Source organism: Nicotiana sylvestris, chromosome 4 (genome assembly GCF_000393655.2).
Source record: "Nicotiana sylvestris chromosome 4, ASM39365v2, whole genome shotgun sequence".
In the NCBI taxonomy this organism is placed as follows: domain Eukaryota; kingdom Viridiplantae; phylum Streptophyta; class Magnoliopsida; order Solanales; family Solanaceae; genus Nicotiana; species Nicotiana sylvestris.
The window spans coordinates 83,774,090-83,789,482 of record NC_091060.1 but is presented as its reverse complement, the minus strand read 5'-3'; the positions used below and the strand labels follow the sequence as shown (position 1 = coordinate 83,789,482).

General features: G+C 36.9%; 2 protein-coding genes across 2 annotated transcripts; both read right to left on the bottom strand.

Moving 5' to 3' along the window:
* Nucleotides 1–1,905: 1,905 nt before the first annotated feature.
* Nucleotides 1,906–3,179, bottom strand: LOC138889779 (uncharacterized). Its single transcript, XM_070173114.1, has 3 exons — nucleotides 2,921–3,179; nucleotides 2,372–2,875; nucleotides 1,906–2,303 (listed from the first exon to the last, which is right to left on the bottom strand). Exons 1-3 carry the CDS (start codon nucleotides 3,177–3,179, stop codon nucleotides 1,906–1,908), a joined length of 1,161 nt encoding a protein of 386 aa, XP_070029215.1.
* A 3,907-nt stretch (nucleotides 3,180–7,086) lies between these two features.
* LOC104218545 (WAT1-related protein At4g08300-like) lies at nucleotides 7,087–11,575 on the bottom strand. The gene is made up of 7 exons (XM_009769072.2): nucleotides 11,295–11,575; nucleotides 10,759–10,821; nucleotides 8,973–9,089; nucleotides 8,182–8,419; nucleotides 7,898–8,056; nucleotides 7,607–7,758; nucleotides 7,087–7,499 (listed from the first exon to the last, which is right to left on the bottom strand). The coding sequence occupies exons 1-7, from the start codon at nucleotides 11,504–11,506 to the stop codon at nucleotides 7,283–7,285; spliced, it is 1,158 nt and encodes a 385-aa protein (XP_009767374.1). The 5' UTR covers nucleotides 11,507–11,575; the 3' UTR covers nucleotides 7,087–7,282.
* Nucleotides 11,576–15,393: the final 3,818 nt, after the last annotated feature.

Sequence of the window (15,393 nt, the reverse complement as noted above, 5' to 3'; positions counted from 1 at the left end):
CTTATCCGGATTTCTGGTTCGCGGACTGTAATACAGAGTCATTCTTTCCTCGATTCGGGATTCAACCGGTGACTTGGGACACCATAAATCTCCCCAGTGGCGACTCTGAAATAAATAAACAAATCCCGTTTCGATTGTCCTTTAATTGAAAAAAACTCCTTCACCCCTCGCGGGGTGGAAAAAAGAGGTGTGACAATGCCAAATCTTCAATGCAAAAACCACCGCCGCAAGCTCTAAATCATGTGTTGGATAGTTCTTTTCATGATTCTTGAGTTGTCTAGAAGCATAAGCTATGACCTTTCCATGTTGCATCAACACACACCCAAGCCCGATCCTTGAAGCATCATAATATACCACGAACCCATCTGTACCTTCTGGTAGGGTCAACACCATCGCAATAGTCAATCTTGATTTCAACTCCTAGAAGCTCCTTTCACAAGCATCAGACCATTGGAATTTGACTGATTTTTGCGTCAATTTAGTCAACGGAGAGGCAAGAGTAGAGAACCCCTCCACAAACTTCCTGTAATACCCAGCTAAGCCCAAGCAATTGCGAATCTCTATTAGAGTTGTAGGTCTAGGCCAATTCTTCACCGCCGCAATCTTTTGAGGATCAACCTTTATTCCTTCTCTGTAGATGACATGACCCAAGAATGTAACAGATTCAAACCAAAATTCACATTTCGAGAACTTCGCATACAATTGATGTTGATGAAGAGTCTACAGAACTGCCTTGAGATGACCGACATGGTCCTCTCGACTTCGTGAATATACAAGAATGTCGTCAATGAAAACTATCACAAAGGAGTCAAGAAAAGTCTTGAAGACTCTATTCATAAAATCCATGAAAGTTGTCGGGGCATTTGTTAGCCTAAAAGACATTACCAGAAACTCAAAGTGGCCATACCGGGTCCTGAAAGCTGCTTTTGAAATATCTTTCTCTCTTATCTTCAATTGGTGATACCCGGATCGTAAGTTAATCTTGGAGACGTACTTAGCACCTATTGATCAAACAAATCATCTATCCTTGGTAGAGGGTACTTATTCTTGATTGTGACTTTATTGAGCTACCAGTAGTCAATACACATCTGTAACGACCCATATTTCTTTCTTACAAAGAGAAACGGTGTGCCCCAAGGTGACACACTCGGTCGGATGAAACCCTTTTCTAACAAATCCTTCAATTGTTCCCTTAACCCCTTCAATTCTACCAGTGCCATTCTATAAGGAGGAATAAATATGGGATGTGTACCTGGCATCATGTCAATCCCAAAATCAATCTCCCTGTCTGGTGGAATCCCAGGGAGCTCATTTGGAAAGACATCCAAAAATTCATTGATCACTAGCACAGACTCAAGTGAAGGTGCCTCAGCATCAGTGTCCGTAACCCGGACCAAATGGTAGATACACCCCTTGCTAATCATCTTCGCGGCCTTAAGGTAAGAATAAACCTACCTTTTGGCACAACATTATCCCCCTCCCATTCAACAGATGGCTCATTAGGAAATTCAAGCCTCATAGTTCTAGTTCGGCAGTCGAGCTTGGCAAAACATGAATAAAGCCAATCCATCCCCATAATTACATCAAAATCGACCATCCCCAATTCAATGAGATCGTCCATGGTATCGTGACCACGTACCGTGACAACACAATCTCTATAGACCTGTGTGGCCATAATAGATTCACCAACCGAAATAGATACAGAGAAAGGCTCATGAAGCTGTTCCGGTTCTATCTCGAATTCCATAGCAACATAAGGAGTAATATTGGACAAAGTGGAACCAGGATAAATAAGGGAATACACATCATGAGATTAGACAGTCAATATACCTGTGACAACATTTGGAGAAGCTCTGCACTCTGGCGACCACTCATAGCATAAAAATGGCTAGATCCTCCTGTACTCTAAGCACCTCTCCTAGCTGCACCACGCCCTGCTAGTACTGGAGAGCCTCGAGCTGGAGGGGGTGCTGGAGATGTAGCAGCTGCAGAACTGGATGGGTGTGCTGTGCCCCTGCCCACACCCTGGCGGGATACATGACACTCCATCTGAATATGACCTCTTATCCCACACCCATAACATACTAGAAGGTCCATGTAGCAGATCCCTAAATGCATCCTCCCATACTTGGGGCATGGGGGCCTCCGCTGCTGCTGGAATCTCCCTCCTGATCGGCCCTGCAGGTGGGGTCCCCTGCTACCCTGATTGGGCCTGAAACAACTAGCCTGCTGCTGACTAGCCACTACTGGTGGGGAACTAGATGAAGACCGAGCATAGGACTGAGATGGCTCTGATGATCCTCCTGAAAGATTGATCCTCCCCCACTAAATGAATCTCCAGGATGGCCCGTGGATCGGTCCTTTCTGCTACCCTCTCTTTCCATCATGTTCTTCAACTTGCAGGTATTTGTATCTCGAGCAAATGGCACCATTTTTTTATAGTTCATATCAGAATTTAGAGCAGCTGTGGCAGCCTCATTAATAACCAAAGGGCTAAGGCCCTGCACGAATCGACGAGCTCTGGCCTCCATGGTGGGAATCATGTGAATGGCATATTTTGACAGGTGCACGAACTCCATGTGATACTCCCACACACTCCTACTACCCTGTTTGAGGTTCTCAAACTCTGCGACATGGGCTGCCTTAGTCTCGGTAGGCAAGAAATGGTCCATGAAAGCATCCACAAACTCACTCCACCTCTTCAGAGGGCTCCCCTCATTACGAGAATCCTCCCACATCTCAAACCATGAATATACCACCCCTTTCAAGCGATAGGAGGCCAACTCCACTCTCTCCGTCTCGGTAGCGCGTAGAACCCGGAGAGTCTTATGCATCTCATCAATGAAATCCTGAGGGTCCACCTCGGGATCAGTACCTGTGAACACTGGAGAATCTAACTAGAGAAAGTTCACCCTAGAACTCGTAGAATCCTCTTGTTGGCTAGAAGATGTGGGTGCAACATTCGACCTTTGGGACTGAGAAGCCACTAACTGTGTCAACATCTGGATAGCTCCCCTAAGATCTCCATCTGAAATTCCAGAACCGAAAGTTGGGGCTGGAGGTGGAACATGAATATTGGTGAGAGGGATCATTGCACCCTCAGTAGATGTAGGAGCTGGTGTAGTCTGTTCTGGTATAGAAGAATCAGGCAGTGTAATAGTCGGGGGAGGATACACCATCAAGTAGAGAATCAACAGCCACTCCTAGGGTGGTATTGGCTTCTTGACCAATTCTTGCTTTCTTCTTAGGTGCCATTTACTAAAAGTTAGAACAATGCACGAGTTAGAGGAGAACAACCTCGCATTCAGTTCTATCGCACGATATAGACCAACAATGAAGGGTATTATTCCTAAATGTCCAAGTAGCCCCTAATTGTAGATATGGTCGACAACACAGTGATAAGAAGGGCTCTACCAGACACGGCTCTGAGACATCCTAGGATACTTTAAAACCTTAGGCTCTAGTACCAAGTTTGTCACACTCCAAGCTTGGGGAGCACGACCGACGCTCAACCGAGTGAACCCGACTGAGCAAACCTGTTAGACACTTTCTACCCAACTCACTTACGATCAAGAGAAGACATGATTTCATTAATTAGATAATAGAAGATCATACAAGTACATTATGAAGCCATTTCATTAGCTACATCATTGTTAAGTTTCAAAATACACACACCTTATGATTTAGTGGAACAAGAATCCAAAACACAACATAATCCATTGACCTTCCCAACACCCATATACAACCCACATAATGTCTACGGAGCCTCTAAGTAGATACAAAAGAGAGTGCTATAAAAGTGCCGGCAACAAGGCCCTAGCTATACCTCAAAATATAATAAGAAAGTGAACAAAAGATACAAAAGATATATGACCCCGAAATGATGTGGGGCACATCAAGTCAACTGGAAAGAGGGTGTGCCACTAGCTGCGATCAACACTGTCTGCTATGGAACCACCTACATCCATTTAAAGATGTAGCGCCCCGACAAAAGGGACGTTAGTACTGTCAAATAATACTAGTATGTAAAGCTAAACATCTATCTTAATAGAATCAACAATGAAACAAAGAGAAAGCAGTCATGATGTACAATAAGAGCTTCAAACAAATACAAAAAATATCAAGTAAGATCACATAGTTCTCGATTCAATTTTCATCTTTATTAGGTTGATAAGCGTAGTGCCATGTGCCATAATTCACAATACCACCGTGTTTCTACACAAAGTACGACCTCAACCCGATCGGCTAGGTCATCTCATCAGAGACATCAACCATATCCACAATTTCCAGCACAGTTACTACCATGTGTGCGGCATGGTGTCCGATCACGGCCCGATTGGCTAGGCTATCTCACTTGAGACATCATCCTGTCAACCGTTCATCACAATTCACATTTCCTTCCCATCTTTCAATACATGGCACGAGTGCCCTCATTTATTACGTCGTTCTTGGCTCTTGGCCGTATCTTACAATCCAAGTTTTCCTTTTTATACATTCAAATAACATTATCATCAACATCAATAAAGCCTATCATATAAGGCATTGCACACATAAGAGAAAAGCTTGGAAAATCCTAATCACATGGAGGCTTTTCATACAATAGTATAGCAATCTTTATTCAATTCTTGACCTTTCTCGACACATATTCCACATTTTAAACACATTCTCAAATAGCATGATGCCATGGTAAACAATCTAGAGAAATTATTGAACACGAATCTTTCAACACAACACATTATAGCAGTCAATTCTTGTTTGATCAATTTAGGGACTTACACCAATTACCCGAATACCAGGGGTTCGATTCTAAGAAGAGGGGGGTTTAGCCATACATACCTGAAATTCGTCCTTTAATAATACTACAACGATCTACTACACTAAGCAACTTCAATCTATAATATCAACATCTAATGGAACCATCATTAGTAACAAATTCCATAGTTTAGGCCGTTTAGACACTTTATCAAATATATAGTAGGCATAAACCTCTACATCTCATAGCCATAGAATTAGTTCATCCAACTATCATCATTTACCAACAATTTATCCCCTCTCGCCATCATTCTTAAATATTTTATAACTTCCAACATCACATGCATGACCATCCATCCACACCCAACCAACAAAATTTCATCAAATAATGCCTTTCAATCTCTACAATGGTTAGGTATTTAAATTGGGAAACTATGGCTTCCAATCACCATCCCATGATTCCCAATACTTAATTTATACTCATATTCCCAAAATAAATTCATGCATGTAAGCCTAAGGGTGTAGGATTACCTTTTGGAAGATATCTTGCAAAACCCTCCTTTTGAGTTCTTGAAGAAATTTCTTGAAAATCTAAGGATTTTATGGAGGATTGAGTTAGTTTTAGGGTGGAATTGATGGATTGAAACACCAATTAGTAGGGATTACTCACCTTGAAGATGAAGGGAGTTGGAGGTCCCGAGAGAGTGAAGAAGAATCCCAAGGTTCGTCCAAATGAACTGGGAAAAAATGAACCCCGTATATAACTTAATATTGTAGCACCACAGGTGGCGTAGGGCTGCCTGTGGCAGTGGTTCCAGAATTTCAAAAATTTCCAGCGGCATGGCTAGCGCCCCACGTTACCCCGGACACTAGCGATGGGAAAGACACGAAAACTGGCATAACTTTCTCATACGATGTCCGAATTCGACGATTCTTTTTGCTATGGCTCCAAAATTTCAATAAGAATATAATGCTTCAATGAAAACTGAATTTGGAGCTCATTTGCTACTGTGATACCACTTATGCTTGAAGAAACGGCGTATTAACCCCGAAGTCGCACTTTAAAATCTTAAATCATTAGGATTTTTTATTTATTTATGGGGCCTTACACCTAAACCATGGAAAAAAAATCCCCTTTACCTTTAATTCACATAAATTAGGTGTAATAATCTATAGGTAAATGGTAATCAATATCTGTAACAATAATATCAAGTCAAATGCACGTACCCCTTCAATTATGATGAAAAGCCCTTCAAAAATCGCGTTCAACCAACTCCACAACTCCCAATTGATACAACAGACCTATCACTCCCATAACCACAATACGAACCTATATCATTAAAGTTGATTCCCGGTCAAACTTGTGAACTTTTCGAACCTTCAACTTTCTAACTTTCGCCAAGTACAACCAAATCAACCTACGGAACTCCAAATCCAAATGTAGATATACGCCTAAGTCCAAAATCACCATACAAACATATTGGAGCCACCAAAATACTATTTCGGGGTCGTCTACACAAAAGTCAAACTCCGATAAACTCTTACAACTTAAGCATCCAACCTTGAGACTAAGCGTTCCAAGTCAATCTAAAACTTCCCGAAACAAAGGCAACCACCCCCCGCAAGTCACATAACTACAAATACACACATATAAAACATCAAATAGGGAAAACGATACTAAAATACTCAAAATGACCGGTCAGATCGTTACGTCTGAAATACAAAATTTATTGCTTTGGCCGTAAAAATTATTTTTAGGGTTAAACAAATACGAATGTTAGATCTTTACACACATGCATACTCCAACTATGGCAATGTAGTATATTGTCAGATTTATATTTGAGAGACTACATAAAAGATTTTGTCTGTTCTTCCGGTTAAATTGACCCGAAAGAATGTGTCTAGAGTTTTTATTTTATTTTATCAAATTATCGGATTTTATATCTCAAAATTGTGAATATTTACAGCTCTAAATAACTACATAAGAAAATAGAAGTAGTCTGAGCATGCAAGCTCCAGAACTATCTGCCTCAAGTTCATCTAATTCCTTCAGCCTACATCAATTGAATTTCTGGTAAACACAGTCTATATAGGATAGTAATTCAACTTCCTTATGTAAGCTCCCACCTTAGTTGACAAACTTGCTGTAAAGCAGATGTCGTGCACTATCAGTCGAATTATAATCTCTGCTGGCCTCAATGTCTAGAGTTTTATATTATAAGATATTGATGAAAGCAAATGTGTCAAAGGAAAAAATTAAAAGAGAAACAAGTGATGAAAATCAAGAATAAAAAGCTGAACGCGAAGCTTTTACTACCCATTTAATTTTAAGGGTAAATTAGAACATTTTCATTTTTCATTCCCAAATGGAGAGACCACTCCTTGACTTTTACACAAAAAGTAGGTTACACATTTTTTTCATCAAGAACAATCGGCAACATTAGTGCATTGTTTCAAAGCAACACTTAGAAATTTAAACATTGCAACAAGTCAAAAATTAAAATTGCAAAGACAGCTTCATTTTTGGATGCTACAGCTCTTGCAAGATTGAAGCCTTCTTCTCAGCTGGAACCTTTGATTTCACAGTCGTAACATCATCACTAATATCGTCAACTATGGTTGACCTTTCTTTGATGTCCACAACTGGTAATTCTTGGTCTTTTCCTGTCTCATTTCCTTTACCCTCCTTACTCTTTCCCCACACCACAGAGTAAAGTCCCATGACTATGATAACTGCTCCAATGCAGCTGAAATTTTTGTCAAATGAATCAGGAAATCATTAGATTAATTAAATTGACAAAGCAACAACACTTCTTTTTTGTCCTTTAAATTTAAAAACTTCGTTTTTAATTACCTTCCAAGGTGGACTGACTCAGCCAAGATAATAGCAGCAAGAACAGAAGTGATGACCATACTCAAAGGGCTAAAGGCTGTCACGAACACTGGGCCTTTAACTTTATTAACTATACTTTGCACGTAATATGCAATTCCCGAGCAAACGATTCCCTGACCAAACACAAATTGCTTGCTCTAATTAGTCGCTAATAGTAGTAAAATTATATAATGATACTTCTTGGTGGTAAGAATTTAGTAAATAAGAGAATTGTACGTTTCACAATAATTTAGCAAATAAGGAAAAACTTACAGAATAAGCAGCAGCAAGGAGCCTAGCGTCGAAGCCAATTTTCCATGCATTCCAATCACGTTCCATTATAAGAGCAACAATTCCTCCTTCCACTATGCCCATCACACATACCCATGCTGCCAGAGATAGCTCTGCTGGGTACTCCTTCAATGTCATCGACTATGTATACATATGCAAAATTGCTCAATTATTATATAAATAAATGTAGTAATAATTTATATCAATATTTAAATGAGTAAAATATTCATTTTTCCTAATTCTGAAAATAGACAATACTAACTTACTTGAACAATAAAGAAACCGGACCAACCAACAATGCAAGAGATGAGCTCAATGGTTCCGGCGACCCAGTTCTCGGGGGTGGACGCGGCGGCTGCAGTGTGGCTGCCGCCGCGAGAGTGTGGGACCAGGTTGAACATTGGGCCTTTGTAAAGTGTCATCACCATTGCTCCCGCCACTGTTATTGCTGTTCCTATCACCTTTGCCATACTTGATTTCTTCTTCAGGTTTACTTTCTCAATTCTAGTCATAAAGAACCAGAAAAGATTATGTTAAATTAAAAGAGGAAGAAATTATGTTCATGAGTTTCTATTTCTTTTCTATAATATGGTTTTTCATTTTTTCGACAGTATTTTGTTCTATAGTAGCTATATATATATTGGACTATTAGATGATGAATTACTTTTTAGCTGTTTTTTTTTTTAAAATTTATTTATTTAATTTTTTTGGTGAAAATTATATCTCAGCCACTAATAAAAGCTAGCACAATAACAACTACGGAGTAATAATTAGGAGTTTAACTTATATGTCAATATTACAGGAGCAACCACTAACTTTTTTGAGATCATTGCTTTCCAAGTGGGAAGCAAGTCAGCAACTTTGTTTAGGTGAGATCATACTTTTATAATTTATTACTTGTGTAATGAACTAGTACTGTATCTTTTATGGGATAAAGAAAGGTGTCAAAATCCACCATGTCATTTTATTTGCTCTTTTTTGGTACTTTCTTGATTTTAATGGAGTAATAGTACTATTTTTACAAATTAAATTACGATAAAAGGAAAATAATGAGTACCTGAAAATAACTGCAAGAATAAAGGTGACGGCAGGGAGAAGATTGACAAAGGCAGATGCATAGGTTGCAGTTGTGCTCTTCAGTCCCACATAGTACAAGTTCTGATCAATAACTGGCCTGAAATTCCATATATTTAAAAGCTTTCGTTTAGAACAACAGTTATATATCATCAAACATATATAAGGATTAAAAATCTTTCGATTTAATTGTAAAACAAATAAATCTAAACTTCTTAAAATTTATTCCGTGAAATGATATCTCTTTGGAATCATTGTATGCTCCGATACTTTGATAGTACTAATATAGATGCCTTATTCTTGATCAATGTGTCGATTTCTCAAATAGAATCTATAACCCTGCACTCACTTATTTTAAAACATTTTTGTATATCTAGTAGCTTAAACTTTTCAAATAAATTAAACAGATAGAACAAATGAATTTGCTTTCTAATTTGGAATGAGGATTTTTTGACGTTCTTCATTGGATTTATTTGTCAGGTTTAACGTCAAAGAATAATATGATTAGTGATATTTCTAATATAGGAAGTTGCTTATTGTTTTCCTTCAACTAATTAAAGCTAACCTCAGAAGATGAATGAAAACTGTGGAAACACTATCATCCAAACATATTAAAATTTTAATAAAAGACGTACCTCTCTAAAGACCATAAAAACAACAGATTTTTAGAAAGGTACTTTGCAAGTGTGTATTTAATTTATTCAGTTGGATGTGATCATTAATTAATTGGTTAAATGCATCTTTTCTCTTGGCATAAAGCATGTAAGACAATATGGGCTCTAGCCAATACAGGTGGGTGAATGAAGGTAATAAAAAAGAATTAGTTTATAAAGTAGAAAACCCAGCAGGAATAGAGAAGAAGAAGTTTTTTAAGTCGGGTAGGAACATAGGTTAGGGTTTCGGTTGATATGAAGCTATAAAAGTTTTGCTACTATATGTAGTAGTATCATTTAACTAAACATTCGTTAATATTACTCTTAAAGCGTATTTCAAAGTAAATAAAGGAGGGTTTGAGAATCTTTCGGCACATGGAAAATTGAGAATCTTTTGGCACATGGAAAATATCTCAATTCCCAAAGTCATAGATTGTTAAATCTTGCATTTGTTAGAAAGAATTCAGGTAAAAATATATATAGATAATTGAGTAGGAGCTCAATATAGAGCTGCTAAATTATATTTTAAAGTTGGATTTTCATTATTTTTTTTAGTCGCCTTCCAAATGCTCTAAGGGGTCGTTTGGTACGCTTACGAAATTTATACCATATGGGAGGTGGGATAAAATAATCCCGAATTTGATGGGATAATGTGAGATAAGATGAAATATTCTGGATTAAGTCTGAGATTAAATTTATACCGTGTAAATTTATACCCGCCAGCCAAACGCGGTATAAATTTAATCCCACATTATCCCTGGTACCAAACGACTCCTAATAGTTGACAAAAATAAAAATAGTGAACATCTGACATTTAACTGTCGTATATAATCCCTTTCATGCAAGAGTAACCTTGTAGGAAAACGCCGGGCAACTTATAATGTTTCTGTATTCAGTTTTGATACATGATGTATGAAGGCTAAAACAGAAAAAGAAAACTATTAAATGAAGTAAAAGATAAATAAGAAAAAAGAGACATCAGAATCTCATACGTTTGGATGACTGAATAGACAACTAAATTTTATGAGAGAACAAACAGTTTGGAGTATATATTTATAGTAATTTGTTCACATGTAAATTGAGTAGAATATAAAAGTGTGTAAAAGAATCACATACTCTAGAAAACCAAGAGCCAATATTTTAATAAAGACCCTGAGTGTCATCTTTGGCCTTATTTTCCTGCAAAAGAAAAGAAAGCAAAAAGAAAAATATTCTGTAAGATACTTGTAGGCAACTTATATTCTATTGTGCGATTCAGATTATTCAGCAAGATGGAAAACGTCAAATTTTTTGATAAGTTCTCAAATTAGGATATAATTAGATAAACATTAGTGTACCACCCTCAAACAACTTAAGATTTTAAATTAAATTATCAAAATTTTCAACATGATACCATGGCAAAAAAGGGACAAAAATCCTGCATACCTAGAACTTAAACTTTTAAAAAAGATGGTTACACACTTCAACACTGAATATGGTTGAATATAAATGAGAACTAGGATCAAACAAGGTCATATGAAGTGATCATATATGCACTTCCAGAGGAAATGAAAGGGGGGAAAATCGTCCGATTTCTTGGTGACTGAATAAGAGAGGGTTCTACCAAGTAATTAAGGAACTACATGGAAAAGAGAATAGGAGAGAGATTTTACCTTTCAAGAACAATGGCAAAGGGTGCAACAGCAAGGGTGGCAAATGCATGGCGATAGACAACAAGAATCCAGTGACTCATTCCCCTTTTGAAGCACATCATTGTAACAATATACATCCCTGCGTAACCAAACTGCAAGGAAACCATAGCCAAGTAAGGCTTCACCTTGTTGAGGAATGGGCCAAATGCCCCACAAAACATTTGGTCTGCCATTTCTCTCCTTCTCTTCTTTCTACACACAAAGAATGAAGGGGTTAGTTTTAGGCTGGGGTATGCAAAATATAGGAAGTGTGCCCTTTTATACACAAAACAAAAGGTAAAAAGCTATACCAAGAATATTAATTAATAATAAGAGTTTAATTAAATTACATATGGAAACCAAAAAACAGTCTAGCTTATTCATGGTTGCACTAACTCTTGTTTCTCACTCAGATTCCCCTTATCCATTTTAAACAAATTATGTTATGTATATGCAATGTAGTACCTATTCTTCAAGCAACAAGAATCTTTGCTGTCATGAACTTAATAATTAAAGAGAGAGAAATAAGTGAGGGTTTTCTTTTTCTCTACGTAAAATCTTTTCTTGGAAAAAGAAAAAAACTCTTTATTTTTTATTTTTTTCATTTTGTATTTTATGGAGGTGGAGTTTGAACCATTGACCACCAAATGCTGCTAGGTTTAGTGGGAGATGATGTAGGTGTAAAAGATATGTGGTCTTTGAGAGAAAGTGGGTAATGAGTGGACACTTTTCTTGAAAATGGCTCGATTGATTATGTTGCAGTTGATTAGTATTGCCTCCGTCCCCCGTCTTCAATCTTTAACATAAAGGAGGAGATCATCAAAAACAAGCTATTACCGAGGATTAGTACAAGTGACATATTTTTTAAATGAATTACATGTACATTTGTATAATTGAATTCCATGTATGTTGATATACAAGTGGTTCTTCTTTGCTTTAGGTTTATGATAACTTACTCAAATTACTTTGTATCATAAAGTACAAGAAAATGACAACCCAATTGCCTTTCTTTAATTTTAAAGTTGAGAGCCTATTGATATTACATATGAAAATTAAAAACAATAGCAGCAAGCATCGATCGATTTGTTTAGGTGATCCTTTGATATGAAATCTCTAAACCCTAGTTAGTTTAACAAGTATGATGATATTAATATGCCACAGACCCAAAGGGTTGTTAACATACATTTAATGCATCGACCAACTTATCGAACTTATTTAATCGCAGTTATCTGGTGACAAGGTCAACGCATCACAATGACTGACCACAAGATGAACAAAAAAAAAAAAAACTTATATATTGAAAAAAATAATTAAGATAATCAACATTTGACTCTATGTTCTCAATTTATTCTTAATAAGCTAAAACTCAAATTATACTTTCAGTATTCCGTAGACACATGCCTATGTACTGCCTGTAAATTGTTAGAGGCGGATATAGGATTTGCAGTTTATAAATTACTACAATAATCTCAAGTTAATATATAATGATAATTGAGTTCATAATTAATTACTTATAGATATTTACTAAATTTCTTAAAAAATATATAGGAACTTCACAAAAACTAGTGGGTACATATTAACTCGTAACCAATGCATTAGATCCGCCTTGTACATCGTATCAAACTACTCAACATTGTATCATACAATTTGTATGCAATGAGGTTTTCAGTAAGACTGTACAGGCTCGATTATGGTACTGTAAATAAAGACTGTACAGCATATACAACTCGGTTGTAGGGCATTCGGCTTATATTAACATTGGCATGTGAAGTTTCTTTCAATTTTCTTATTCATCTTGTATTTGTTGTCCTTTAGCATATTGATAACAATCAGAGAATCTAGTTCAATGGTGAAATTTCTGTCCATTTTGAATACATTAGTTTCCTCCAAACCAGGCTGCATGAGCCTTTTTCGCAAAGTTGTTATTGACTTACTGCTATATTGAATTTGAAAGGAAAAGGTCATGATGAGATCTTTATTGTCATTTCTAAGAACTTCACCCATTCCACTATGCCAGTCTTTTCATTACCTCAGTAAAACTTCCATTTGTACCCAACTTAAATGAACCTACGTTTAATTTATGCTAATAGACGGTGATTATTATAGAAGTGATTTGTTGTACCAGCTTATGAATAGTATTAAGAGACTTCACTTGCCACCGAGTGTTAACCATGTATCTAACAAGGCTTTGCTGATATTTTATTCCCAACGGGAACCGATAAGTTTCCATATATCAGCTGCATTACCTTTCATATAAACATATTGCATGGTTTCATTTTTAGGGCTTGAGCAGCAGTTACATCTGGAAATCATATGTTTTCCAAACTTGATAATCACTTTATCAAAAGGAAGTTTCTCGTGGTGTCACGATCCAAAATTTCACGAAAGGTCGTGATGGCACCTAATCTCCAAGATTAGGTAAGTCAACATGCAAAATAGATCTAATCCAACGGAACATGATATAATATGACTGAAATGGTATAAATAGCCGAATAAATCTTCAACAACAAATAATATATGTAGAAACTAACATCAAATCCCCCAAAACCAGATAGGACCTCTAAAACTGAATACAAGAAAATATCCCAATAGTACAATATTGTCTGAATGTATAAATAATAGTATGAAAGATAGGGGAAGGGGGACTCCAAGGGTCTGCGACGATCATGCAGCACTACCTTGAATCCTCTCTGTCAGCTACGAGCCTCACTTATGAAGTCTGCTATTGCCAACAACTGGATCTGCACAAAATGTATAGAAGTGTAGTAGGAGTACGGGATAACGTGTACTCAATAAGTATCAAGATGAATTTTGGTGAAGTAATGACGGGGTTCAAGTCACGTGATACTCACTAATAAAACAAACATGTGCAATTTATAATAATTTGCAACAAGAATATAACAATAGATGCAATACCATTAAATTCCATATCAAGAGATACTCTCAACATGGATAATTAAATCTTGACTAACAACTCATCAACATATAACAACGACATCGAGCAACATGTTAGAATTCAACACAAAAACATACAGAATGCATAACAAGGCATAGAGGATTCACTTGCATGGTCAAAGCTTCCACCTTTATGCTCAAAACGCACTATCATCGGATTCTATATCAGAATTAACCAATCTATCATTTATCAGAATCCGTGTGTACGCCATCAAGAGAGAAATATGAGAGATCGACACAAGGGATGAATCCAAATTCACACACTGCACGGTATAATACTCGTGCAAATAACAGTAACAATATTATTATAACCACACTACAAAAACCCCATGCCACAACAATCACAATACCACAAAAACTGCACGGAAGAGACCTTGTGCCAATTCCAAATCAATGCTCAATATGTCCATATGTTCTATAATCATAACAATCCTAAATATTTTTGCATCATGAAAGAGACATTTGCTCACAATTAATCAATAAGCTGCACAAGGACATAATATAGAAAGTGCGGATTTGTGCTTAAGATGTGAAACATGACTACGACTATATCAGTTATAGCAACAATTTCACAAATAGCCCATCTTGTCTAATTAAGAGACAATAATCCTAAACATGATCACTAGCATGAAAAGATAAACTCGTGTAGTCATATAAATGATTAAACATGAATCATTAAAAGCGCACAATCCAAACAAGGCATAATAGAAGCCTAAAGTCTAATCCAGTCATGAATCATATATAACACTCGCATATATATATATATATATACGCTTGTCACCTCGCATATATGTCGCTTCCCACACATTCCAATTAGACATATAAGGTCAAATCCTAAGGGTTATTCCCTCACAACAAGATTAGGTAAGATACTTACCTTAACAAGCCCAATTCAACCTTCCAAAATTGTCTTTCCTTAAGAAATTACCTTCAACCGGCTCGAAACTAGCTAATAACACTTAATACCATAGGAATCAATTCCAAACAGTCTAGCTTCAATCTTTAAATAATTCTCAAAAAGTCAACCCCAAGTTCATATGGTCAAACCTGAGTCTAGGGGTAGATCCTGTTTACCCATGACCCCATGAGTCAAAATATATGTTTATTTCCCCAATTTAAGTCTAAA